The 27643-nt window shown below is 50.9% G+C and overlaps 2 protein-coding genes across 2 annotated transcripts in view; one reads left to right on the top strand and one right to left on the bottom strand.

Annotated features, from left to right (window-relative positions):
* LOC134984105 (oocyte zinc finger protein XlCOF6-like) overlaps positions 1 to 26360 on the bottom strand; it is a 59112-nt gene extending 32752 nt beyond the window's left edge. Inside the window, exons 1-5 of the mRNA XM_063949736.1 lie at positions 26258 to 26360; positions 17192 to 17381; positions 16073 to 16151; positions 15856 to 15953; positions 15062 to 15701 (exon numbers count right to left, since the gene is read on the bottom strand). Coding sequence (XP_063805806.1) covers positions 15062 to 15701; positions 15856 to 15953; positions 16073 to 16151; positions 17192 to 17257 — 883 coding nt within the window. The 5' untranslated portion in view covers positions 17258 to 17381; positions 26258 to 26360. The remainder of the gene's footprint in view (positions 1 to 15061; positions 15702 to 15855; positions 15954 to 16072; positions 16152 to 17191; positions 17382 to 26257) is intronic.
* Positions 1 to 27643, top strand: part of LOC134984107 (zinc finger protein 271-like) — a 207401-nt gene that overhangs the window by 143367 nt on the left and 36391 nt on the right. The gene's annotated exons all lie outside the window — the stretch shown is intronic.

Here is a 27643-nt window from a genome sequence, read left to right as displayed (position 1 = left end):
GGCGACCGCCGTGATGTTGTCTGACTGAATCAGTACCGGCTGGTTTTGAAGCAGGGGTCTTGCCTGGCTTAGGGCATTGTAAATGGCTCTTAGCTCCAGGATATTTATGTGAAGAGAAATCTCCGGATTTGACCACAGTCCTTGGAAATTTCTTCCCTTTGTGACTGCCCCCCAGCCCCGAAGGCTGGCATCCGTGGTCACCAGGACCCAGTCCTGTATTCCGAATCTGTGGCCCTCTCGTAGATGAGCCCTCTGCAGCCACCACAGCAGTGACACCCTGGTTCTGGCCGATAGGGTTATCCGCTGTTGCATCTGGAGATGGGACCCGGACCATTTGTCTAACAGGTCCCACTGGAACGTCCTTGCGTGGAACCTTCCGAATGGAATTGCTTCGTACGAAGCTACCATTTTTCCCAGGACTCGTGTGCATTGATGTACCGACACTTTTCCTGGTTTTAGGATGTCTCTGACCAGAGATGACAATTCCTCGGCTTTTTCCAGTGGAAGAAACACTCTTTTCTGGTCTGTGTCCAGAATCATTCCCAGGAACAGAAGACGTGTCGTCGGGACCAGCTGTGACTTTGGAATATTGAGAATCCAGCCGTGCTGTTGTAGCACTTCCTGAGAAAGTGCCACCCCCACTATCAACTGTTCTTTGGACTTCGCCTTTATCAGGAGATCGTCCAAGTACGGGATAATTAAAACTCCCTTCTTGCGAAGGAGTATCATCATTTCGGCCATTACCTTGGTAAAGACCCTCGGTGCCGTGGATAACCCAAACGGCAGCGTCTGGAACTGATAGTGACAGTCCTGTACCACAAATCTGAGGTACTCCTGGTGCGGAGGGTAAATGGGGACATGCAGGTACGCATCTTTGATGTCCAGGGATACCATGTAATCCCCCTCCTCCAGGCTCGCAATAACCGCCCTGAGCGATTCCATCTTGAACTTGAACCTTTTGATATAAGTGTTCAAGGCTTTTAAATTTAAGATGGGTCTCACCGAACCGTCCGGTTTCGGTACCACAAACATTGTGGAGTAGTAACCCTTTCCTTGCTGAAGGAGGGGTACCTTGACAATCACTTGCTGTGAATACAGTTTTTGAATAGCCACCAACACTGCCTCCCTGGCAGATTTTAGGAAACGGCGGGGGGAGACGTCTCGAATTCCAGCCTGTACCCCTGAGATACTACTTGAAGGACCCAGGGATCCACCTGTGAGAGAGCCCACTGTGCGCTGAAATTCCTGAGACGGGCCCCCACCGTACCCGGGTCCGCCTGAGCAGCCCCAGCGTCATGCTGTGGACTTACCGGACGCGGGGGAGGACTTCTGCTCTTGGGAACTAGCTGTGTGCTGCAGCTTTTTCCCTCTACCTTTGCCTCTCGGCAGAAAGGATGCGCCTCTAGCCCTCTTGCTTTTCTGGGGCCGAAAGGACTGTACCTGATAATACGGTGCTTTCTTTTGCTGTGGGGTAGACTGTGGCAAAAAAGTCGATTTCCCAGCAGTAGCTGTGGAAACGAGGTCTGAAAGACTATCCCCAAACAGTCCCACCCCCTTATAGGGCAAAACTTCCATGTGCCGTTTCGAGTCGGCATCGCCTGACCATTGCCGTGTCCATAACCCCCTTCTGGCGGCAATGGACATAGCGCTTATTTTTGATGCCAGCCGGCAAATATCCCTCTGTGCATCACGCATGTAAAAGATGGCGACTTTTATATGCTCTATTGTCAGCAAAATGTTGTCCCTATCCATAGTATCCATATTATCCCGACAGGGAATCTGACCAAGCAGCTGCAGCACTGCACATCCATGCCGATGCAATAGCTGGTCTCAATATAATGCCCGTGTGTGTGTATATAGCTTTAAAGGTTGTTTACTGCTTTCTATCAGCAGGTTCCTTTAGGGCGGCCATATCCGGAGACGGTAGTGCCACCTTTTTTGATAAGCGTGTCAGTGCTTTATCTACCCTAGGGGGTGTTTCCCAACGTGACCTATCCTCTGGCGGGAAAGGGTACGCTGCCAATAACCGTTTAGAAATGATCAATTTCTTATCTGGGGAAGTCCACGCTTCCTCACACACCTCATTTAATTCCTCAGATGCAGGAAAAACTACAGGTAGTTTTTTCTCACCAAACATAATACCATTTTTTGTGGTACCTGGGGTATTATCAGAAATGTGTAATACATTTTTCATTGCCTCAATCATGTAACGGGTGGACCTATTGGAGGGTACACTAGTCTCATCGTCGTCGACACTGGAGTCGGTATCCGTGTCGACATCTGTGTCTGTCATCTGAGGTAGCGGGCGTTTTAAAGCCCCTGATGACATTTGAGACGCTGGAACAGGCACAAGCCGAGTAGCCGGCTGTCTTATGTCGTCAAACCTTTTATGTAAGGAGTTGACACTGTCACGTAATTCCTTCCATAAGTCCATCCACACAGATGTCGACCCCACAGGGGGTGACATCACATTCACAGGCATTTGCTCCGCCTCCACATCATTTTCCTCATCATACATGTCGACACAGCAGTACCGACACACAGCACACACACAGGCAATGCTCTGACAGAGGACAGGACCCCACAAAGACCTTTGGGGAGACAGAGGGAGAGTATGCCAGCACACACCAGAGCGCTATATACCACAGGGATATCACCTATAAAGAGTGTTTTCCCTTATAGCTATATATATATATATTTATACTGCGCCTAAATTTGTGCCCCCCCCTCTTTTTTACCCTTTCCGTAGTGCAGGACTGCAGGGGAGAGCCAGGGAGCGGAGCTGCGAGGGAAAATGGTGCCGGTGTGCTGAGGGAGATGGCTCCGCCCCTTTTTCGGCTGGCTTTCTCCCACTATTTTAAGAATTCTGGCAGGGGTTAATTAACACCTATATAGCCCCTGGGGTTATATATGGCGTCAGTTTGCCAGCCAGGGTGTTATTTATTGCTGCTCAGGGCGCCCCCCCCCCCAGCGCCCTGCACCCATCAGTGACCGCAGTGTGTGGTGTGCATGAGGAGCAATGGCGCACAGCTGCGGTGCTGTGCGCTGCCTTGAAGACAGAAGTCTTCAGCCGCCGATTTTCCGGACCACCTTCTTGCTTCTGGCTCTGTAAGGGGGACGGCGGCGCGGCTCCAGGAACGGACGACGAGGTCGGGTCCTGTGTTCGATCCCTCTGGAGCTAATGGTGTCCAGTAGCCTAAGAAGCCAAAGCTAGCTGCAAGCAGGTAGGTTCGCTTCTTCTCCCCTTAGTCCCTCGTTGCAGTGAGCCTGTTGCCAGCAGGTCTCACTGTAAAATAAAAAACCTAAACTATACTTTCTTTCTAGGTGCTCAGGAGAGCCCCTAGTGTGCAACCAGCTCCGCCGGGCACAGAAATCTAACTGAGGCTTGGAGGAGGGTCATAGGGGGAGGAGCCAGTGCACACCAGATAGTCCTAAATCTATCTTTAGATGTGCCCAGTCTCCTGCGGAGCCGTCTATTCCCCATGGTCCTTACGGAGTCCCCAGCATCCACTAGGACGTCAGAGAAATCAGAGATTTAGTTTCCAAATTTCTTTTGATAATTCCGCCAGGTGGGAGCCAGTTAAGTTATTGACTTGCGACCGTAGGTAATGCATACCCATAGCGGATCCCTGTCTCCCACCTGAGTGGACTTCCAGGGGGAAGCGTCATGCGAAAATAGTAGGTGGAACAGATGTCGTATTCTGTTCCTGCCCCTCCTTTCCCGAAAAAAAGGCGGGGACCTCGGGACCTTACCGTTATCCCGCCCCTAGGGTCAAGAAAAGAGCATCCCTACCAATCGAACATTTATATACATATATAAAATTCTAACAGAGGTCCTGCATACTTTCCAATAGTACTGGAAACCCATGCACCCACAATAGGTGGCCTGAAGACAGTTTTACTGGCCGAGTATATAAATGGGAGTGTAGGCTCAAGTATGCGGCCAGCCTGTTCTTTCAGTGATGCTGAACCGGGGACGGGTCAGGTAATAGTAATCTGATAATCTGGACACAGCGGTGTGCACCACAGGAGAAATCCCCCAATATGTCTTATCCTTTTCAGGACACGGCTAAGCCGTGAAAATACCCTTAAGAATCAGGACTTATGTGCCTGGGATTTTCCAGGTGTGTTCAAACATAGCATCAGAAATAGGGGATGTTATCACAGGCTTCGTATTTATAGTAAAATAATCTCTCATCTCCTGTACAGGAGTGTAACAGCGATTTCTAACTCTTCCCCGAAGTTTGCATCATAGTTTGAATACACTTTGCTAGGATAGCATTCTGTCTACAGATCCCCTCTCACGTCCCCGTGTCGACATCTGACGACTTGCATTATACGTGTAACAGCACGCTTCGAGGGACATGAAGGGTCTGAAGAAGTTTTCAGATTGTATAAATATATCATTCAACTGAGAAATTATAAACTTAACTTCTGTAAATCCTCATCATGGGGACCAGGAGACATGACACCGTCCTGTCTTACTGACATGAGGCAATAGCTGAATTACATTCTGCATTGACTGAAGTATAGATATATATTTTCCTTATAGACATGATATACTGTAATGTTACACATACACAGATACACAGTTTGTATACTGATTTATCAGATTAATAGGACAGGAATTCATACAGTCCACATCCTCTGACATACTCTTTAGACTGATAATGTGAACTTTCACCCTCATACCAAGACAGTCTGCAACATTTACCTCAGAGAATAATCAGATCAATACAGAAGTATGAACCAGCCACATACCAGCGCTACTAGAAACTTTTTTTATAACCTTCTACTGAATTAATACATTAACATCATCCCAAAATACATCCCCCTATACTTATAACACCCTGTTACCAGTGAGTTATGAGCAGCGGTGCAAGTATGCGGGTACGGGCAGGAACGGCGTACCCTTAAGAATTTAGCCATGGGTATGCCGTACCCACACCGACGGGCCGCCGCTCCTCTTCCCTCCCTGCCTCTGCTGCTCCCCGCACCACCGCTGATGTGAGGGGAGGAGAGTGCAGCCTGCGCCTCTCCTTCCCCATAGTCTCCGGCGGGTACAGGTGCCTTTGTTCAAGTCAGCGCTGCCCGTGAGCCAATCAGAGCTCACGGGACCGATCCTCCCGAAGAAGTAAGGGCCATGGATCTTCCAACAGAAGATCCAGCAGATACGCATACCAACCCCTCCTTGGTCTGTCCCGAGCAATGAGGATTGCCAGAACCTTTGTTCTTCTTACAAGTTGAAGAACTCTTGGAATCAGAGGAAGTGGGGGGGAACACATACACTGACGTGAACACCCACGGTGTTACCAGTGTGTCCACTGCCAATGCCCGCGGGTCTCTCGACCTGGAACAGTACCTCCACAGCTTCTTGTTGAGATGGGAGGCCATCATGTCTATGTGAGGTACCGCCACCAATCAGGTTACTGTTATGCACACCAGTGCCTGCAGGAAAGTACTGGTGTCAGAACTGTTATGCACTCCAGTGTCTGCAGGAATGTACTGGTGTTTGAACTGTTATGCAAAACAAATGGACTCACAGACAAACTGGGAAATATGACATAACGTACACAGAAGGTGATAGGGTAACAAAATACACACAACGTGAACAGAGAAGCCCAGAGGCTAAGGAACTGGGTATCTCCCTTGTATTAGAACTGCACAGATGGAAAAAGCAAGATGTTGTGTTTTAATACGTAGAGAACCCGAAATGCTGTTGCTAAGGGCAACAGCAAAACCCTAAAGGGTTACCAACGGGTGTGGCAGTAAACTCCTTGGTCAGAGATGGAATGATAGACACAAGGAGAGTCTCCACAATCCTATTTCTCACTTGCAGTGCACAGGTTTTAGCTTACTGCCACTAAACTGACCCCTGACACCTAGCACAGTGAGACAGGATTAGACAGGCAAGTCTTAGAATACAGCCGCAAACTTGCTAAGTTCACAGAGTAGTAACAGAACCCCAGCAAGCTAAACGACTGACTCCAGTCTTACTGCTAGGTCTGGATTGGCAGAGTGTAATACCAAATCCCCAGGCCTATTTGCAGTAAGCAACAAACAAATACAAAGCTACACAGTACTGGCTAACTTTCATGAACTGACTAACCAACAAAGATTCAGCAGCATCTGCTTACCCTGAAAAGAGGCCTTATAAAGCAGGTGCTGTCCACGCCCCACTCAGACCTCACAGACTGTGAGCACAAAAACCAGCACCGGATCCCCTGCCGTGCACAGAGCCTATAACCACTGCACAGCAAAAGACCCGAACCGGAGTATCAGCTGCGCTCAGGTTACTCCACTAGCACTTGTCTCCCGGTTGCCATGACGACGTGGCAGCACAGGGCAGGAGACCCTAACAGTTACCTCATCGAACACCTCAAAGTGGAGGCCCCTCTCTCCTGGATAGAGATGGTGTCTGCTGAGGAAGTCTGCTTCCCAGTTGTCTACTCCCGGAATAAAGATTGCAGACATCGCCACTGCGTGCCTTTCTGCCCAGAGGAGGATTCTTGACACCTCTGACATTGCAGCCCTGCTCTTTGTTCCACCTTGTTGGTTTATGTAGGCCACTGTTGTCACATTGTCCAACTGCACCTGAACAGCTCGATCCTGTAAGTGGTGTGCTGCTTGAAGAAGGCCATTGTACACGGCCCTTAGCTCCAGGATGTTTATTGGGAGAAGAGATTCTTGATACGAACACCTTCCTTGGAAGGTTTCTCCCTGAGCGACCGCTCCCCAACCTCTTAGACTTGCATCCGTGGTTAGAAAAATCCAGTCCTGAACCCCGAACCTTCGGCCTTCCAGAAGGTGTGGTAGTTGTAGCCACCAGAGGAGCAAAATCCTGGCTCATGGTGACAGACGTATCCTCTGGTGCATATGTAGGTGAAATCCCGACCACTGGTCCAAGAGATCCATCTGAAAGGATCGAGCATGAAACCTTCCATGCTGCAGAGCCTCGTAGGAGGCAACCATCTTCCCCAGAAAGCAGATGCACTGATGAACCGATACCCGGGAAGGCTTCAAGACACCCCGGACCATTGTTTGAATCACCAATGCTTTTTCCACCGGTAGAAACACCCTCTGCACCTCCGTGTCGAGGATCATTCCCAGGAAAGACAGGCTCCTTGTTGGCTCCAGGTGAGACTTTGGAAGTTTCAGTATCCAACCGTGCTCCTTGAGCAGAGTGTCGTGAGAACAATGGATCTTAATAACTTCTCCCTGGATGAAACCTTGATCAGGAGATCGTCCAGATATGGAATTATGTTCACCCCCTGCTTGCTGAGGAGAACCATCATCTCTGCCATCACCTTGGTGAAGACCCTCGGTTGAAACAGATAGTGATCGTTTAACAGTGCAAACCTGAGATAAGCCTGATGCGGCGACCAAATGGGAATGTGGAGGTATGCATCCTTGATGTCCAGGGACACCAGGAATTCCCCCTCCGTCAGTCCTGAGATGACAGCTCTCAGAGACTCCATCTTGAACTTGAACTCCCTGAGATAAAGGGTCAAAGACTTTAAACATAGAATTTGTCGGCAGATAAGAACCACTTGGCCCATCAGTCTGTCCCATTTTGTATTACATTATTTTTATCTCTAACCTTATTTGATCCTTATTTCTTTGTAAGTATATCCTTATGTCTATACCATGCATGTTTAAATTGCTCTACTGTCTTAGCCTCTACCACCTCTGATAGGAGGCTATTCCAATTGTCCACTACCCTTTCTGTGAAGTAATTTTTCCGCAAATTTCCCCTGAACCCCCCCCCCCCCCCTCCAGTCTCAGTGCATGTCCTCGTGTCCTATTGCTTCTCTTCATTTGGAGAATGTTTCCCTCCTGGACTTTGTTAAAACCCTTCATATATTTGAAAGTTTCTATCATGTCCCCCCTTTCCCTTCTCTGCTCCAAACTATACATATATATAATACATATATTTAACCTTTAAATGTTCCCTGAAAACTCACCTCTTCAAACAAGCCTATCAAATTCCAAACCTACCCACATAACCTTCAGTGCTTCCCTATCTAATTAAATCCTCTCTGTACAGTACACATAACATCACATATCTTGTCTTTCTTTACTCTCACACCCTCCTGACACTTGGCCAACATCGCTGGGTGATCCTATCGTACAACCAATTAAGAACCTAGCAATCTGGTGGACCATTATGCAATAGGTAGCATCTATCCTTGTGTATCAATGCCTATTTCTCCATAGATTGTAAGTTTGCGAGCAGGGCCTTCCTATCTCTATGTCTGTCTGTTTTTACCCAGTTTTGTTCTATTACTGTTGTTCTAATTGTAAATCGCAACGGAATATGCTGCGCCATATAAGAAACTGCTAATTAATAAAATAATAGTTTCCTACTGTATTGTCTTACTGACCTATTGGTGGTCATTCCGAGTTGTTTGCTCACTGCCGTTTTTAGCAAAATAGCGATCAGGCTAAAAATGGGCGAATCTGCCATGCGTATGAGCCGCAGGGCGCACGCGCTAAGTATTTTCACACGAAACTATGCAATTTTTCACAGGTCCGAGCAACGCTTTTCAGTCGCTCTGCTGATCGGTGAGTGATTGACAGGAAGTGGGTGTTTCCGGGCGGAAACTGAGCGTTTTCCGGGAGTGTGCAAAAATGCCTGAGTGGCTGGAGAAACGGGGGAGTGGCTAACCGGACGCTGGGTGTGTTTGTGATGTCAAACCAGCAACTAAACGGACTGAGGTGATCGCAATCTAGGAGTAGGTCTGGAGCTACTCAGAAACTGCAAGGAAATACTTAATAGCAGAACTGCCAATCTTTTGTTCGCAATTCTGCTAAGCTAAGATACACTCCCAGAGGGCGGCGGCCTAGCGTGTGCAATGCTGCTAAAAGCAGCTAGCGAGCGAACAACTCGGAATGAGGGCACTAGTTTCTTACTGCATTGTCTTACTGACCTATAGTTTCCTTCTGTATTGTCTTACTGACCTATAGTTTCTTCTGTATTGTCTTACTGACCCATAGTTTCTTAATGTATTGTCTTACTGACCTATAGTTTCTTACTGTATTGTCTTACTGATGTATAGTGGCTTACTGTAGTCTTACTGACCTATAATTTCCTTCTGTATTGTCTTACTGGCGTATCGCAGCTTACTGTAGTCTTACTGACCTATAGTTTCCTTCTGTATTGTCTGGCTGACCTATAGTTCCTTACTGTATTGTCTTACTGACGTATCGTGACTTACTGTAGTCTTACTGACCTATATTTTCCTTATTTATTGTCTTGCTGACGTATCGTGGCTTACTGTATTGTCTTACTGACCTATAGTTTCCTTCTGTATTGTCTTACTGACCTAGTTTCCTTCTGTAATGTCTTACTGACCTATAGTTTCTTCTGAATTGTCTTACTGACCTATAGTTTCCTATATACATAGTTTTCCTGTCTATGGTGGTCATTCCGAGTTGTTCGCTCGCAAGGCGATTTTAGCAGTATTGCACACGCTAAGCCGCCGCCTACTGGGAGTGAATCTTAGCATAGTAAAAATGCGAACGATGTATTCGCAATATTGCGATTACACACCTCGTAGCAGTTTCTGAGTAGCTTCAGACTTACTCGGCATCTGCGATCAGTTCAGTGCTTGTCGTTCCTGGTTTGACGTCACAAACACACCCAGCGTTCGCCCAGACACTCCCCCGTTTCTCCAGCCACTCCCGCGTTTTTTCCGTAAACGGTAGCGTTTTTTCCCACACGCCCATAAAACGGCCTGTTTCCGCCCAGTAACACCCATTTCCTGTCAATCACACTACGATCGTCGGAGCGAAGAAAAAGCCGTGAGTAAAATACTTTCTTCATAGCAAAATTACTTGGCGCAGTCGCAGTGCGGATATTGCGCATGCGCACTAAGCAGAAAATTGCTGCGATGCGAAGAAATTTACCGAGCGAACGACTCGGAATGAGGGCCCATGTATGGTAGGTAAGTAAGTTAACAAGAGTGCTCCCAAAAAAGAGGATTTTGGTACTTACCGATAAATCCATTTCTCTGAATCCCCTAGGGGACACTGGAGTCTTATACAGTAGGGGTGTGAAGCTTGCAACCGGAGGTGTGGCACAATCTAAAAATGATCATTGTCTGCACAGACGGCTCCTCCCCCTTCACATCCCTCATCCCTCAGTTTGGAAAATTTGACCAAGAGAACAGGACATGATACTATAGCACATGGCGAGGAACCGACCCGCACAACATATCAAACAGCATCCAAGAAACTCTTAACAGAAAAACTAACGTTGTTTGCACAAACTGTTTGAACAAGAACCTTGAACACAGCAGGTTGACAGCACCGAGGTGGGCGTCCAGTGTCCCCATGAGGATTCAGAGAAATGGATTTATTGGTAAGTACCAAAATCCTCTTTTCTCTTTCATCCACTAGAGGACACTGGAGTCCTACACAGTAGGGGACGTCCTAAAGTTATCCCCAGGGAGGGAGTGCTGTCGGTGGCCTGCAAAACTAAAACGTCCAAACTTAGAGTCTCCGGACGCGAAGTTATCAACCTTGTAAAATTTTGCGAACGTGTGGGCTGAGGACCACATCACCGCTCTGCAAAGTTGAGTAGTGGAAACACCTCTGGCAGCTGCCCATGACGCACCCACTGATCTGGTGGTATGAGCACCCATCTGAACCGGAAACGGTTTGTCACAGGAAATGTAAGCTTGCCAAATGGCAAGTCGAATCCATCTAGACAAAGGCTGCTTAGATGCTGACCAGCCCTTTTTAAGAACAAACAATGGTCCAACTTTCTAAAGGACGACGTAACTTGTACATATACACGTAAAGCTCAGACAACATCCAAGGACACTTCCCCATCTGTGAGACCCTGAAAAGATGGGACCACAATTGGCTGGTTTACATGAAACCCCGAAACCAACCTTAGGAAGGAAACCTGCTCTTGTACGGAGTTCTACCCTATCCTCATGAAACATTCAAAGGACTCTTACACGATAAGGCTCCCAACTCAGAAACTCACCTGGCTGAAACCAAGGCAAGCAATAATGTAACTTTCCAAAACAGATATTTCAGGTCTGTTCTTGCCAACGGCTCAAAAGTTGGAGATCTTAAAAATTCCAACACCAAATTTAAGTCCTATGGCGCAGTGGTAGGATAAAAAGGGGGTTGTATCCTCAGAACCCCCTGTAAAAAGGTTTGAACCTCTGACAAGAGTGCTAACCGCTTGTTGAAATAGGATGGAGAGAGCCGAAATTTGAACCTTCAGAGAGCCCAGCCTCAGTCCTACATCTAGACCGGCCTGAAGGAAGAGTAGAAGTCTGGATAAGTGGAAGTTCGTCGAATTCCAACCACGTTCTTGACACCAGTCCATGCACTTCTTGTAAATCCTGTAGTAGTGCATGGCTGTGACCGGCTTCCTAGCGGCAAACATCGTAGGAATGGCCGTTCTTGGTATCCCTCTGTTTCTTAAGATCCGGGTTTCAATAGTGACGCCGTTAAACGTAGCTGGGTGTTGGAACAGTCCCTGAGATAGCAGGTCCTCCCTCTGAGGTAACCATCAAGGATCTTCCACTAGTAACCCTCGCAGGTCTGAATACCAACTCCTGTGGGGCCAATCTGGTGCAATTAGAATTGACCACACTCGTTCTCATTTCAACCATTTCAGAACCCTGGGTATGAGTGGGAAAGGTGGAAAAATGTAAACCCTCCTGTTAATGCGTCCACTCCTTCTGCTGCTGGAACCTTTGCCTGGACACATATCTGGGCAGCTGATGGTTTTGCCGAGACGCCATTAGATCGACTTGAGGTAGACCCCATCTCCTCACCACCATGTCAAAAATCCGTGGATGTAGGCACTACTCTCCCGGATGCATGTCCTGGCGGCTGAGATAATCTGCTTCCCAGTTTTCCACACCTGGAATGAACACTGCCGAGAGGATGAGGTTTCGCCTTTCTGCCCACAACAAGATCTTTGTGGCTTCCTTTAACGCCATCCTGTTCTTTGTTCCTCCTTGATGGTTTATGTAAGCCGTCATTGTGACATTGTCCGACTGTATCTTTAAGTGTTGACCCATGACTAGGTCTGCGGCTAAGAGAAGCGCATTGTAAACTGCTCTCAGTTCAAGAATGTTTATGGGTAGGCTGCTCTCCTGTAACGTCCATCCTTTATGTCCATGGATACCATGACCCCTCCATGTTCTAAACCCACAATAACTGACTGGATTTATTCCATCTTGAATCTGCAAACCGTTAGGAATTTGTTCCACTAGGACGGCACCCCAACCTCTGAGACTGGCGTCCGTTGTCAGGATCCTCCAATCCCAAATGCCGAATCTCTTGCCTGCTGCGAGATTCTTGTGCAACGACCACCAAATCAAGAAGGTTCGTATGCGTGGTGGGTGCTGGATTCTTCGATGTAGAAGCCAGTGCGAACCTGCTCCCTGAGCAATGAGTTTAATCTGAAATCGTCAGGAATAAAGTCCTCCGCACCGGAGAGCTGCGAATGACGCCACCCTCTTCTCGAGAAGTAGCGCACAGAGGTGTAGAGAAACCATCTGTGTCCTTAGTACCTGAGCCACTAACCTCTGTGGGTCCTGGATCTAGTTCTCTGGTAGGAATACTCTTAATTGTATCGTGTCCAAGATGAGACCGAGGAATTGAATCCGTGGAGTTGGCATGAGGTTGGATTTCTGGAAGTTCACAATCCACCCATGTTGAATGAGAAATTGATGAGATGTCTGAGCATCCTTTTTCAGCTGTTTGAGATGAGGCCTTGATCAGTAGATCGTCCAGATAAGGTATGATCGTGACCCCTGTCTCAATCCTGTCACCACTATTGCTATGATCTTTATAAAGATTCTTGGAGCCGATGATAGACTGAATGGCAGGGCCCTGATTCGGTAGTGATCCCACACCGGTGCAAATCTTAAGTAAGCTTGGTGAGGGGTCCAAATCGGGATATGAAGGTATTTTGCACTACCAAAAGTTTTGAATAAAATCCCGTTCCTCATTGAGGATCTGGGACTGGCGACTTAACCCTTTGTATGCAGGAGTCTTTGAAGTTGCCTCCTGTAACGCTCCTGCTCGCAATGGGCACCTAGGACCTCGCGCTGCAAATAAACGGACTGTGTGGACGCTCTTGTAACTATCCTGTAACCCTGGGAAATATCTGGTTGACCCAGACATCTGGTGATGTTTTGGCCCAGGCATCCCGAAAACCTTCCAACTCTGCGCCCCCCAAGGGGGACCCCAGGTGAGCAGGGAAACCATCATGCCACGGGTCTGTTCTGCTTTTCTGGTGTTGACTATGAACGACCTCTACCTCTGGTTCCACGAGTCTGTTGCTCCAAAACCTCTTCTGGCTCGGTACGACAGCGATCAAATGAATTTAAACACTGGTCCCGAGCAACCTCCTCTAACGTGTGATGTGGTGCTCGAGTAAGAAGTAGGTAGAAAGGTAGATGTCACTGCAGTTGCCTGCGAAATCCACTTGTCTAACTCATCAAACATCATCTAACCCCCAAATGGAATAGCCTCTACTCTCTTTAAAAGAAGGGGAGCGGCGGAGGAGCTGCACTGCTAGCCTACCAGGGCTTAAGTTACTAGGCAGCAGCGTATGAGAAGCCCTCGTACTAGCACCGACGGCGGGAGGAAGCGTGCAGGGGATATAGCCCGGGTCTCTGTGAGTGCAGGGGAAGCTGCGGCTGCTAGCAGCGAGAGATATGTCGTTTCAGCAGGAGGGGACGCTCTTTTCAAGCGCCACGCTGTGTGTTTAAGAGGCGGCGGTATAAGCTGCCGCTGACAGCCGCGCTGTGTCTCCCTCAGCCCTCTGTCTGTAGAGGAAGGAAGGGCGGGCGGGGGAGCAGACATGAAGCGGGAGTATATAGCTGGCCAGGGAGTGTTTTAGACCGTTTGTTCTGTCACAGCGCCAGCGGAAGGAGGGGGGCGGCGGGGAAGCTGCGCTGCTGAGTCCCAGGGCTTAGAGCCAGAAGGTAGCAGCAATGTGTGCGGTCCGCGGGAGGATGTCTGTCAAACTGCCTCCTGGATCCATGAAGAAGCTATGGTTACCGTGAGTGTAACTGTAACTAGGGCCCCTTCACAACCAGTACTCACTGCTGACTCTGTGCTCCGGATTTTCTGAGAAGAGATGCAGATCCCCTTTAGTAGGGATCATTGTCTCTCTATTCTTAAGACTTTCGTCCCCCTTTACATTAGGGTAACTCAGTCTCAATATTGAAATGGAGCAGGAGCTCCCTTCTTGTGCTGGTACCTCCTTGGAACAATTTTTCAAATTGAGGGATGTGAAGGGGGAGGAGCCGAATGTGGAGACAATGCTAATTTTTAGATTGTGCCACACCTCCGGTTGCAAGCTTCACACCCCTACTGTATAAGACTCCAGTGTCCCCTAATGGATGAAAGAGAGAGGAGGTTTTACCTCTTTCTTTCCCGACCGCTCTTCTATGCAGAAGGGATATATCTGCTGTTTATTGAGAGATGCTCCCTGTAAGGAATATAGAAATTTTCCACTTGTAGCTGATCTTGCAAAAGACCCCCACCCAATTTGTATCAGTTAAATTAAAGTCTCCCATGATTATGACTTCTCCCTTTAAAGCCATTTTAGTGATGTCCAACAATAGATTCCTGTCCAAATCCTGCCCCTGGCCAGGTGGTCTACAGATCACCCCAATGCTAATAATGTCCTTCTCTCTGGTTTCTGTGGGGAGCCAAAGGTCTACTACATACAAGGAGTTATTTAATACCTGCATCATCTAACAAAATGAAGGTTATTTAATAAAAGGTTGCTAAACTGAGAAATTTAGATCCCATACAAATTAGACGCTCCACAAAAAACACACTACTACTTATATATGATCCCTAAAAATAAACTTCTGCTTGTTACTTTTAATAACCCTTTAGTGATGTGTGTAATAACGCTCTTCATGTGATGTTTGTCACGGATAGCCTTGTGTTATAAACACCCAACTGAGAACAGGGCTGATGGTGGAGGAGGGTGTAGGATAAGAGATTGCTGTAGTGACTGAGCAATGAGAATATGTGACTTCTGTAATAAGTGTTTATTACTCACCTGTGCTGATATCTGTAGGGATCTCCTCCTCCTTACACTGCTGATCACCCCTCACATACATCTCTTCTTCTCCCTCTATATCTTCTGCCTTCATATCAGTCACATACATCTCTTCTTCTCCCTCTGTATCTTCTGCCTTTATATCAGTCACATACGTCTCTTCTTCTCCCTCTGTATCTTCTGCCTTTATATCAGTCACATACGTCTCTTCTTCTCCCTCTGTATCTTCTGCCTTTATATCAGTCACATACGTCTCTTCTTCTCCCTCTATATCTTCTGCCTTTATATCAGTCATATACGTCTCTTCTTCTCCCTCTATATCTTCTGCCTTTATATCAGTCACATACGTCTCTTCTTCTCCCTCTATATCTTCTGCCTTTATACCAGTCACATACGTCTCTTCTTCTCCCTCTATATCTTCTGTCTTTATATCAGTCACATACGTCTCTTCTTCTCCCTCTATATTTTCTGCCTTTATATCAGTCACATACGTCTCTTCTTCTCCCTCTATATCTTCTGCCTTTATATCAGTCATATACGTCTCTTCTTCTCCCTCTATATCTTCTGCCTTCATATCAGTCATATACGTCTCATCTTCTCTCCTTATATCTTCTGCCTTTATACGAGAAAGACGTTCTATCTAAATAACCCAAAAAATACAATGGCATTTGCATACTGTTTGGTTAAACTGAGGTGAAACAGTATAATATCAGTGTATAAAACACACAGCTCCTCTACACATTATATAGTGACAGTCACTTTGGTATATTGGGGAGACCCTAAATCCCACCTACCTGATCCTCCTGTGGGATCCTGTGATTCTCCTCTGTACAATCCTGGGAATACAGAGGAAGGGGACATCTCTCTGGGGTATCTCTGTTACTGGGTCCATCTGTAGGAGACACACAGTGACTGAGTACAGTATATATATGTGATTATCAGATGATGTGTGTATATAGGGGGCCCCCATACCTGCTCTCCCCTGTACAATACATGACAGTCTCCTCTTACCCAGTGATGTGAGGGGCCGGTGATTCTCCATCATCACGTCCTTGTACAGACCCCTGTGTTCCTCTATATACTCCCCCTCCTGCATGGAGACATAGACAGTGACATCCTGACACCTTATAGGAACCTGACACACACAGTCATCACCTAGACACGTCCCCTGGTGTTACTGTATAATGTCCCATTCCCAGCAGTCACCTCTCCAGTCATCACCCAGACACATCCCCTGGTGTTACTGTATAATGTCCCATTCCCAGCAGTCACCTCTCCAGTCATCACCCAGACACATCCCCCGGTGTTACTGTATAATGCCTCATTCCCAGCAGTCACCTCTCCAGTCATCACCCAGACACATACCCCAGTGTTACTGTATAATATCCCATTCCCAGCAGTCACCTCTCCAGTCATCACCCAGACACGTCCCCCAGTGTTACTGTATAATGCCCAATTCCCAGCAGTCACCTCTCCAGTCATCACCCAGACACATCCCCTGGTGTTACTGTATAATGTCCCATTCCCAGCAGTCACCTCTCCAGTCATCACCCAGACACATCCCCTGGTGTTACTGTATAATGCCTCATTCCCAGCAGTCACCTCTCCAGTCATCACCCAGACACATCCCCTGGTGTTACTGTATAATGTCCCATTCCCAGCAGTCATACCTCCAGTCACCACCCAGACACGTCCCCCAGTGTTACTGTATAATGCCCAATTCCCAGCAGTCACATCTCCAGTCATCACCCAGACACATCCCCTGGTGTTACTGAATAATGTCCCATTCCCAGCAGTCATACCTCCAGTCATCACCCAGACACGTCCCCTGGTGTTACTATATAATGTCCCATTCCCAGCAGTCACCTCTCCAGTCATCACCCAGACACGTCCCCTGGTGTTACTATATAATGTCCCATTCACAGCAGTCACCTCTCCAGTCATCACCCAGACACATCCCCCGGTGTTACTGTATAATGCCTCATTCCCAGCAGTCACCTCTCCAGTCATCACCCAGACACATCCCCTGGTGTTACTGTATAATGTCCCATTCCCAGCAGTCATACCTCCAGTCACCACCCAGACACGTCCCCCAGTGTTACTGTATAATGTCCCATTCCCATGAGTCACCTCTCCAGTCAGCAGCTGAATGATCTTGTTAGGGAGTTCCAGGATATTCTGGTCAATGTGTCTCATGTGTCAGTGAGTGAGGTGGAGGCACCGTGATGGGGCTCTGGGTCCTGCGCAGTCCTCCTGACACACGGGGATGGCTGCTCGGTGTCTCACACTCACCGGATGTCTTCTTCACTACTGCGTAACCCTGCGAAATGGGGGAGACATCACTGTAAATACTCACAGATCTTCTCATCTCCCCAGTCATGTCCCTGTATTATTAATAGATATGTGATGTCACTGTGACGCTCCCAGTTCCCCTCACCTCTCCAGTCATGTCCCTGTATTATTACTATAGATATAACTGATGTCACAGTGACGCTCCCAGATCCCCTCACCTCCCCAGTCATGTCCCTGTATTATTACTATAGATATAACTGATGTCACAGTGACACTCCCAGATCCCCTCACCTCCCCAGTCATGTCCCTGTATTATTACTATTGTGCCAATAGACACACTCATCCCAACCCACACAGTGTACCTGTCCTATAACGGGCACACTTACCTCTGCATTATGGTTATCTTCTTTTTACTCAATGTACCTACCAGACATACACACCAGGGACGTGCGGTGAGGTACATTTATCAGGAGGCACTGGCTAGTACCAGAGCCAGATTTACACACAATATATGAGCCCAAAGATTACACACAGGTGCAGAGGTATACACACGTGGGCATTGGACACAGGTGCAGAGGTATACACACGTGGGCATTGGACACAGGTGCAGAGGTATACACACGTGGGCATTGGACACAGGTGCAGAGGTATACACACGTGGGCATTGGACACAGGTGCAGAGGTATACACACGTGGGCATTGGACACAGGTGCAGAGGTATACACACGTGGGCATTGGACACAGGTGCAGAGGTATACACACGTGGGCATTGGACACAGGTGCAGAGGTATACACACGTGGGCATTGGACACAGGTGCAGAGGTATACACACGTGGGCATTGGACACAGGTGCAGAGGTATACACACGTGGGCATTGGACACAGGTGCAGAGGTATACACACGTGGGCATTGGACACAGGTGCAGAGGTATACACACGTGGGCATTGGACACAGGTGCAGAGGTATACACACGTGGGCATTGGACACAGGTGCAGAGGTATACACACGTGGGCATTGGACACAGGTGCAGAGGTATACACACGTGGGCATTATACACAGGTGCAGAGGTATACACACGTGGGCATTATACACAGGTGCAGAGGTATACACACGTGGGCATTATACACAGGTGCAGAGGTATACACACGTGGGCATTATACACAGGTGCAGCGGTATACACACGTGGGCATTATACACAGGTGCAGCGGTATACACACGTGGGCATTATACACAGGTGCAGCGGTATACACACGTGGGCATTATACACAGGTGCAGAGGTATACACACGTGGGCTATATACACAGGTGCAGAGGTATACACACGTGGGCATTATACACAGGTGGAGAGGTATACACACGTGGGCATTATACACAGGTGCAGAGGTATACACACGTGGGCATTATACACAGGTGCAGAGGTATATACACGTGGGCATTAGACACAGGTGCAGAGGTATATACACGTGGGCATTAGACACAGGTGCAGAGGTATACACACGTGGGCATTAGACACAGGTGCAGAGGTATACACACGTGGGCTATATACACAGGTGCAGAGGTATACACACGTGGGCATTATACACAGGTGGAGAGGTATACACACGTGGGCATTGTACACAGGTGCAGAGGTATACACACGTGGGCATTGTACACAGGTGCAGAGGTATACACACGTGGGCATTGTACACAGGTGCAGAGGTATACACACGTGGGCATTGTACACAGGTGCAGAGGTATACACACGTGGGCATTGTACACAGGTGCAGAGGTATACACACGTGGGCATTGTACACAGGTGCAGAGGTATACACACGTGGGCATTAGACACAGGTGCAGAGGTATACACACGTGGGCATTATACACAGGTGCAGAGGTATACACACGTGGGCATTATACACAGGTGCAGAGGTATACACACGTGGGCATTATACACAGGTGCAGAGGTATACACACGTGGGCATTATACACAGGTGCAGAGGTATACACACACGTGGGCATTATACACAGGTGCAGAGGTATATACACGTGGGCATTATACACAGGTGCAGCAGTATATACACGTGGGCATTATACACAGGTGCAGAGGTATATACACGTGGGCTATATACACAGGTGCAGAGGTATATACACGTGGGCTATATACACAGGTGCAGAGGTATATACACGTGGGCATTATACACAGGTGCAGAGGTATACACACGTGGGCATTAGACACAGGTGCAGAGGTATACACACACGTGGGCATTAGACACAGGTGCAGAGGTATACACACACGTGGGCATTAGACACAGGTGCAGAGGTATACACACGTGGGCATTATACACAGGTGCAGCGGTATATACACGTGGGCATTATACACAGGTGCAGCGGTATATAAATGTGGACATTATACACAGGTGCAGCAGTTTACACACATTTGGGCATTATACACAGGAGGAGTAGTATAAATTTGGTGAGTGCGGGTAAGGTAGGTGGAGATGGGGGGGGGGGGGGGGGGCACTGCCTCACCTACCATAGAATTTTTACTTCAGACTTTTGACTACAGAAATGATTAGAATAATACAAAGATGATATTTATATGTTCTTTGTATTTTTTATATACTGTATACAGTCTAAACTGTGGCGTATATGTTAGTATGACAGGAAAAGCTCAGTCTCCCCGCACGTCACTGATACACAGGTACACCCAACCCCATGTGTGCAGAGCGTTCTACCCTCACTTCTGCTGTGCACACTTCTCCAACCACAACCTGTGATGTGTGCGCATCCTACCCTCACTGATGTGCACACTTCTCCCACCACAACCTAACTGTGATGTGTGCGCATCCTACCCTCACTTCTGCTGTGCACACTTCTCCCACCACAACCTAACTGTGATGTGTGCGCATCCTACCCTCACTTCTGCTGTGCACACTTCTCCCACCACAACCTAACTGTGATGTGTGCGCATCCTACCCTCACTTCTGCTGTGCACACTTCTCCCACCACAACCTAACTGTGATGTGTGCGCATCCTACCCTCACTTCTGCTGTGCACACTTCTCCCACCACAACCTAACTGTGATGTGTGCGCATCCTACCCTCACTTCTGCTGTGCACACTTCTCCCTCCACAACCTAACTGTGATGTGTGCGCATCCTACCCTCACTTCTGCTGTGCACACTTCTCCCTCCACAACCTAACTGTGATGTGTGCGCATCCTACCCTCACTTCTGCTGTGCCTACTTCTCCCACCACAACCTAACTGTGATGTGTGCGCATCCTACCCTCACTTCTGCTGTGCCTACTGGTCACACACCCCACCCCCATGCAGCTACAATCACATCCCACCCTCACTATGCTGTGCCTGCTGGTTATACCCCCAATGCAGCCACCGGTCACGCAACCTCACCCCCATGCAGCCACAAGGTCACACAACTCCTCCCTCATGCAGCCACCGGTCACACAACTCCTCCCTCATGCAGCCACCGGTCACGCAACTCCTCCCCCATGCAGCCACCAGTCACGCCGACAGGTGACGGCCAGGGGGAGAGAGAGGCGGGAACGACCGGTGACGGCCGGGGGGGGGGGGGGGGGGGGAGGGGGGACACACAGGTGACGGCCGGGGGAGGCGGGTGGCGGGGAAACGACAGGTGACGGGGTGGGTTTGAAACGACAGCTGACGGCCAGGGGGGCGGGGGAGAACGACGACAGGTGACGATCAGGGGTGGGGGAACGACAGGTGACGGCCATGGGGGGGGGAACGCCAAGTGACAGTCAGGGGGGACGGCAGGTGATGAAAAGGGGGTGGCAGGAGAGGAAGATGCGTCAGGGTACAGCCAGGCAGATGGAGGAGAGGCAGGTGATGAGTAGGGGGCTGCAGGTGAGGCAGCAGGGTACAAGCAGGAGAGCCAGGTGACGGACATGTGGGTGGCAGGAGATGCAGGTGGTGGAAGATGACGGGCAGGGGGTGGTAGAAGGGGCAATGGAGGAAAGGTACAGGCAGAGAGGCACAGGTAAGACAGGCGGTGGCAGGTGAAAGACAGCGGGTGGTAGCAGAGGCAGGTTACAGGCAGGAAAGTGGCAGGTGATGGGCAGGGGGGTGGTAGGAGAGGCAGGTGGTGGCAGGTGACAGACAGGGGGTGGTAGGAGAGGCAGGGGGCAGCAGGAGTGTCAGGCAACTGGCAAGCGGCTGCAGACGACTGGCAGGGTACAGGACAGGGTGGTAGGGTATAGACTGAGGACGGCAGGTGGTGGCAAGAGAGACGGGTGACAGATGGGGTGGCAGGGGGTGGTAGGGTACAGGCAGGGGATGGAAGGAGCGGTGGGTGGCAGGGTACAGAAGGGTACAGGCAGGGGGTGGCAGGTAAAGGCGGGTGACAAACAGGGAGTGGCAGATGACATGCAAGGGATGGCATAAGAGGTGGGTGACATGCAGGGGGTGGTAGGGTACAGGCAGGGGATGGAAGGAGCGGTGGGTGGCAGGGTACAGAAGGGTACAGGCAGGGGGTGGCAGGTAAAGGCGGGTGACAAACAGGGAGTGGCAGATGACATGCAAGGGATGGCATAAGAGGTGGGTGACATGCAGGGGGTGGTAGGAGAGGTGGGTGACATGAGAGGCAGGTGACATACAGGGAGGGGCAGATGAAAAGCAGTGGATGGCATGAGAAGTGGATGACAGACAGGGGGTGGTAAGGTACAGGACAGGGTGGTAGGGTATAGACTGGGGGCGGCAGGAGAGGCAGGTGGTTGGCAGGAGTGGTGAGTGACAGGCAGTGGGTGGCAGGGTACAGGCAGGAGGTGGAAGGAAAGGTGGGTGACAGGAGTGGTGGGTGACAGGCAGCGAGTGGCAGGGGGAGGCAGATAACATCTAGGGCAGGCATTCCCAACCACGGTCCTCAAGGCACACCAACAGTGCAGGTTTTAGTGATATCCAGGCTGCAGCACAGATGGTTAAATCAAAATAACTGAGCTACTAATTAAGTCACCTGTGCTGAAGCCTGGATATCACTAAAGGGCCCTACTCACTCGGCGATTTGCCGCCGAGGTGCCCGACGGCCGATACGGCCGACGAGCAACCCGGCGGCGGGGGGGCAGTGACGGGGGGAGTGAAGTTTCTTCACTCCCCCCGTCACCCGGCTGCATTGAAGTGCAGGCTAATATGGACGAGATCGTCCATATTGGCCTGCATGCACAGCCGACGGGAGATCAGCGATGAACGAGCGCGGGGACGCACATCGTTCATCGCTGTAGTCTCCACACTGAAAGATATGAACGAGTTCTCGTTCATTTATGAACGAGATCGTTCATATCTTTCAAAATATCGCTGGGTGTGTAGGGCCTATAAGACCTGCACTGTTAGTGTGCCTTGAGGACCGTGGTTGGGAATGCCTGATCTAGGGGATGGCATAAGAGGTGGGTGACAGGCAGGGGCGTCAGCAGAGGCGGGTGACATACAGGGAGTAACAGATGACAGGCAGGGGATGGCATGAGAGGTGGGTGACAGGCAGGAGTGGCAGGGTAGAGGCAGGGGGTGGCAGGAGAGGCGGGTGACAGACGGGGTGGTAAGGTACAGGCAGGGGGCAGCAGGTGATGGGGCATTAGGACAATGTCAGGGGCAGGAGAGGGGGCATTAATTAGGAGAATGTCAGGGGCAGCAGGTCAGGGGGCATTAGGACAATGTCAGGGGCAGCAGGTTAGGGGGCATTAATTAGGAGAATGTCAGGGGCAGCAGGTGAGGGGGCTTTAGGAGAATGTCAGGGGCAGCAGGTGAGGGGGCTTTAGGAGAATGTCAGGGGCAGCAGGTGAGGGGGCTTTAGGAGAATGTCAGGGGCAGCAGGTGAGGGGGCTTTAGGAGAATGTCAGGGGCAGCAGGTGAGGGGGCTTTAGGAGAATGTCAGGGGCAGCAGGTGAGGGGGCTTTAGGAGAATGTCAGGGGCAGCAGGTGAGGGGGCTTTAGGAGAATGTCAGGGGCAGCAGGTGAGGGGGCTTTAGGAGAATGTCAGGGGCAGCAGGTGAGGGGGCTTTAGGAGAATGTCAGGGGCAGCAGGTGAGGGGGCTTTAGTAGAATGTCAGGGGCAGCAGGTGAGGGGGCTTTAGGAGAATGTCAGGGGCAGCAGGTGAGGGGGCTTTAGGAGAATGTCAGGGGCAGCAGGTGAGGGGGCTTTAGGAGAATGTCAGGGGCAGCAGGTGAGGGGGCATTAGGAGAATGTCAGGGGCAGCAGGTGAGGGGGCATTAGGAGAATGTCAGGGGCAGCAGGTGAGGGGGCATTAGGAGAATGTCAGGGGCAGCAGGTGAGGGGGCATTAGGAGAATGTCAGGGGCAGCAGGTGAGGGGGCATTAGGAGAATGTCAGGGGCAGCAGGTGAGGGGGCATTAGGAGAATGTCAGGGGCAGCAGGTGAGGGGGCATTAGGAGAATGTCAGGGGCAGCAGGTGAGGGGGCATTAGGAGAATGTCAGGGGCAGCAGGTGAGGGGGCATTAGGAGAATGTCAGGGGCAGCAGGTGAGGGGGCATTAGGAGAATGTCAGGGGCAGCAGGTGAGGGGGCATTAGGAGAATGTCAGGGGCAGCAGGTGTGGGGCCATTAGGACAATGTCAGCGGCAGCAGGTGAGGGGGCATTAAGAGATTGTAGGGAATGCAGGTGAGGGGGTATTAGGAGAAGGTCAGTGGCAGGAGAGAGGGCAATAGAAGGGCATTAGGTGAGGGGGCATTAGTAGAATATCAGGGGCAGGAGAAGGGGTATTAGGAGAGGATGGGGCAGGAGAAGGGGTATTAGGAGAGGATGGGGGCAGGAGAGGGGGTATTAGGAGAGGATGGGGGCAGGAGAGGGGGTATTAGGAGAGGATGGGGGCAGGAGAGGGGGTATTAGGAGAGGTTGGGGCAGGAGAGGGGGTATTAGGAGAGGTTGGGGCAGGAGAGGGGGTATTAGGAGAGATTGGGGCAGGAGAGGGGGTATTAGGAGAGATTGGGGCAGGAGAGGGGGTATTAGGAGAGGATGGGGCAGGAGAGGGGGTATTAGGAGAGGATGGGGCAGGAGAGGGGGTATTAGGAGAGGATGGGGCAGGAGAGGGGGTATTAGGAGAGGTGGGGGCAGGAGAGGGGGTATTAGGGTATTAGGAGAGGTGGGGGCAGGAGAGGGGGTATTAGGAGAGATTGCGGCAGGAGAGGGGGTATTAGGAGAGGATGGGGCAGGAGAGGGGGTATTAGGAGAGGATGGGGCAGGAGAGGGGGTATTAGGAGAGGATGGGGCAGGAGAGGGGGTATTAGGAGAGGATGGGGCAGGAGAGGGGGTATTAGGAGAGGATGGGGCAGGAGAGGGGGTATTAGGAGAGGATGGGGCAGGAGAGGGGGTATTAGGAGAGGATGGGGCAGGAGAGGGGGTATTAGGAGAGGATGGGGCAGGAGAGGGGGTATTAGGAGAGGATGGGGCAGGAGAGGGGGTATTAGGGTATTAGGAGAGGTGGGGGCAGGAGAGGGGGTATTAGGAGAGGTGGGGGCAGGAGAGGGGGTATTAGGGTATTAGGAGAGGTGGGGGCAGGAGAGGGGGTATTAGGAGAGGATGGGGGCAGGAGAGGGGGTATTAGGAGAGGTGGGGGCAGGAGAGGGGGTATTAGGAGAGGTAGGAGGCAGTAGAAGGGGTATTAGGAGAGGATGGGGGCAGGAGAGGGGGTATTAGGAGAGGATGGGGGCAGGAGAGGGGGTATTAGGAGAGGATGGGGGCAGGAGAGGGGGTATTAGGAGAGGATGGGGGCAGGAGAGGGGGTATTAGGAGAGGTGGGGGCAGGAGAGGGGGTATTAGGAGAGGATGGGGGCAGGAGAGGGGGTATTAGGAGAGGTTGGGGCAGGAGAGGGGGTATTAGGAGAGGTTGGGGGCAGGAGAGGGGGTATTAGGAGAGGTTGGGGGCAGGAGAGGGGGTATTAGGAGAGGATGGGGGCAGGAGAGGGGGTATTAGGAGAGGATGGGGGCAGGAGAGGGGGTATTAGGAGAGGTGGGGGCAGGAGAGGGGTATTAGGAGAGGATGGGGGCAGGAGAGGGGGTATTAGGAGAGGTTGGGGCAGGAGAGGGGGTATTAGGAGAGGATGGGGGCAGGAGAGGGGGTATTAGGAGAGGATGGGGGCAGGAGAGGGGGTATTAGGAGAGGATGGGGGCAGGAGAGGGGGTATTAGGAGAGGTGGGGGCAGGAGAGGGGTATTAGGAGAGGTAGGGGCAGGAGAGGGGGTATTAGGAGAGGTTGGGGCAGGAGAGGGGTATTAGGAGAGGTGGGGGCAGGAGAGGGGGTATTAGGAGAGGATGGGGGCAGGAGAGGGGGTATTAGGAGAGGATGGGGGCAGGAGAGGGGGTATTAGGAGAGGTGGGGGCAGGAGGGGGGTATTAGGAGAGGTGGGGGCAGGAGAGGGGGTATTAGGAGAGGTAGGGGCAGGAGAGGGGGTATTAGGAGAGGTTGGGGCAGGAGAGGGGTATTAGGAGAGGATGGGGCAGGAGAAGGGGTATTAGGTGAGGATGGGGCAGGAGAGGGGGTTGGGGGCAGGAGAGGGGGTGTTAGGAGAGGATGGGGGCAGGAGAGGGGGTATTAGGAGAGGATGGGGGCAGGAGAGGGGGTATTAGGAGAGGTTGGGGGCAGGAGAGGGGGTATTAGGAGAGGTTGGGGGCAGGAGAGGGGGCATTAGGAGAGGATGGGGGCAGGAGAGGGGGCATTAGGAGAGGATGGGGGCATGAGAGGGGGTATTGGGAGAGGATGGGGGCAGGAGAGGGGTATTAGGAGAGGTTGGGGGCAGGAGAGGGGGTATTAGGAGAGGATGGGGCAGGAGAGGGGGTATTAGGAGAGGATGGGGGCAGGAGAGGGGGTATTAGGAGAGGATGGGGGCAGGAGAGGGGGTATTAGGAGAGGATGGGGCAGGAGACAGGTGGGATGAGAGGACATTACCTGGAGGACAAGGCAGCAGCTCACACACTGGCCTGGACGGAGAAATGTGTTCAGGAAGTGGGCGGGACGGCATTTCCGTGGGATCCTCAGCATAACGCATGGGATTATGGGTAGTGACTACCACGGTAATTCAGCAACCAGGAGCAGCCCCGCCCACTCACTGCTTATAGGCCGCAGCTTCCAGTCACTATCACACTCAGCCCCGCCCTTACTCCCTCTCATAGGCCGCAATGCTCTGTCACTCATTTACCTCCAGCCCCGCCCACTCATTGCCCATTGGATGCAGCTTCTCATCACACAACAACCTCTCCCTGCCCGCCCACTCTCCCGCCCATTGGCCGCCGTATCCTATCACTCTCCTGCTGTACATTGGCCGCGGCCACGCCCACTCTGCTGCTCATAAATCGCAGCTTTCCAGTCACAGTTACATCCAGCCCCGCCCTCTCTCCCTCTCATAGGTCGCAATGCCCCGTCACTCAACTATCTCCAGCTCCGCCCACAGCACGCAGCCTCCCGTCACTCAGCCATCATTAGCCCCGCCTACTCTCTGTCCCCGGCTCCCTGTTACGTCATTATCAGAGCTCAGACTTATTCCCACAAGGCAGCAGGAGCAGAGAGCAGCCATTGCTGTGTCTGGCAGCAGGTAATGATATTATTATTATTATTCTATAGGCTGAGCAGCTCTGGTGTCAGGTTCTGTACTACAGGGGGAGCAGCCTCTGGTGCCTTGTTATAGTGCAGCTGGAGCAGCCTCTGGTGCTGCATTATCCCTGTACAGGTGGCTGACACTCTAGTGTCCTATTACTGTAATACAGGTGTCGCAGACCCCGCCGCTACCGTAATACAGGCGTCACAGACCTCGCCATTACCGTAATACAGGGGGCACAGACCCCGCCGTTACCGTAATACAGGTTGTGTAGACCCCGCCATTACCGTAATACAGCGGACGCAGACCCCGCTGCTACCGTAATACAGGTGGCGCAGACCCCGCCGTTACCGTAATACAGGTGGCGCAGACCCCGCCGTTACCGTAATACAGGTGGCACAGACCCCGCCGTTACCGTAATACATGTGGCGCAGACCCCGCTGTTACCGTAATACAGGTGGCGCAGACCCCGCCGTTATCGTAATACAGGTGGCGCAGACCCCACCGTTACCGTAATACAGGTGACAGCCCCCGCCGTTACCGTAATACAGGTGGCGCAGACCCCACCGTTACCGTAATACAGGTGGCGCAGTCCCCACTGTTACCGTAATACAGGTGGCGCAGACCCCGCCGTTACCGTAATACAGGTGGCGCAGTCCCCACTGTTACCGTAATACAGATGGCGCACATCCCGCCTTTACAGTGATTCAGGTAGCACAGAACCCGCCGTTACTGTAATT

The sequence above is a fragment of the Pseudophryne corroboree genome (genome assembly GCF_028390025.1).
Source record: "Pseudophryne corroboree isolate aPseCor3 chromosome 3 unlocalized genomic scaffold, aPseCor3.hap2 SUPER_3_unloc_36, whole genome shotgun sequence".
Lineage (NCBI taxonomy): Eukaryota > Metazoa > Chordata > Amphibia > Anura > Myobatrachidae > Pseudophryne > Pseudophryne corroboree.
Note: the sequence above shows the minus strand (reverse complement) of the source record. Positions and strands in the feature narration are given on the sequence as shown.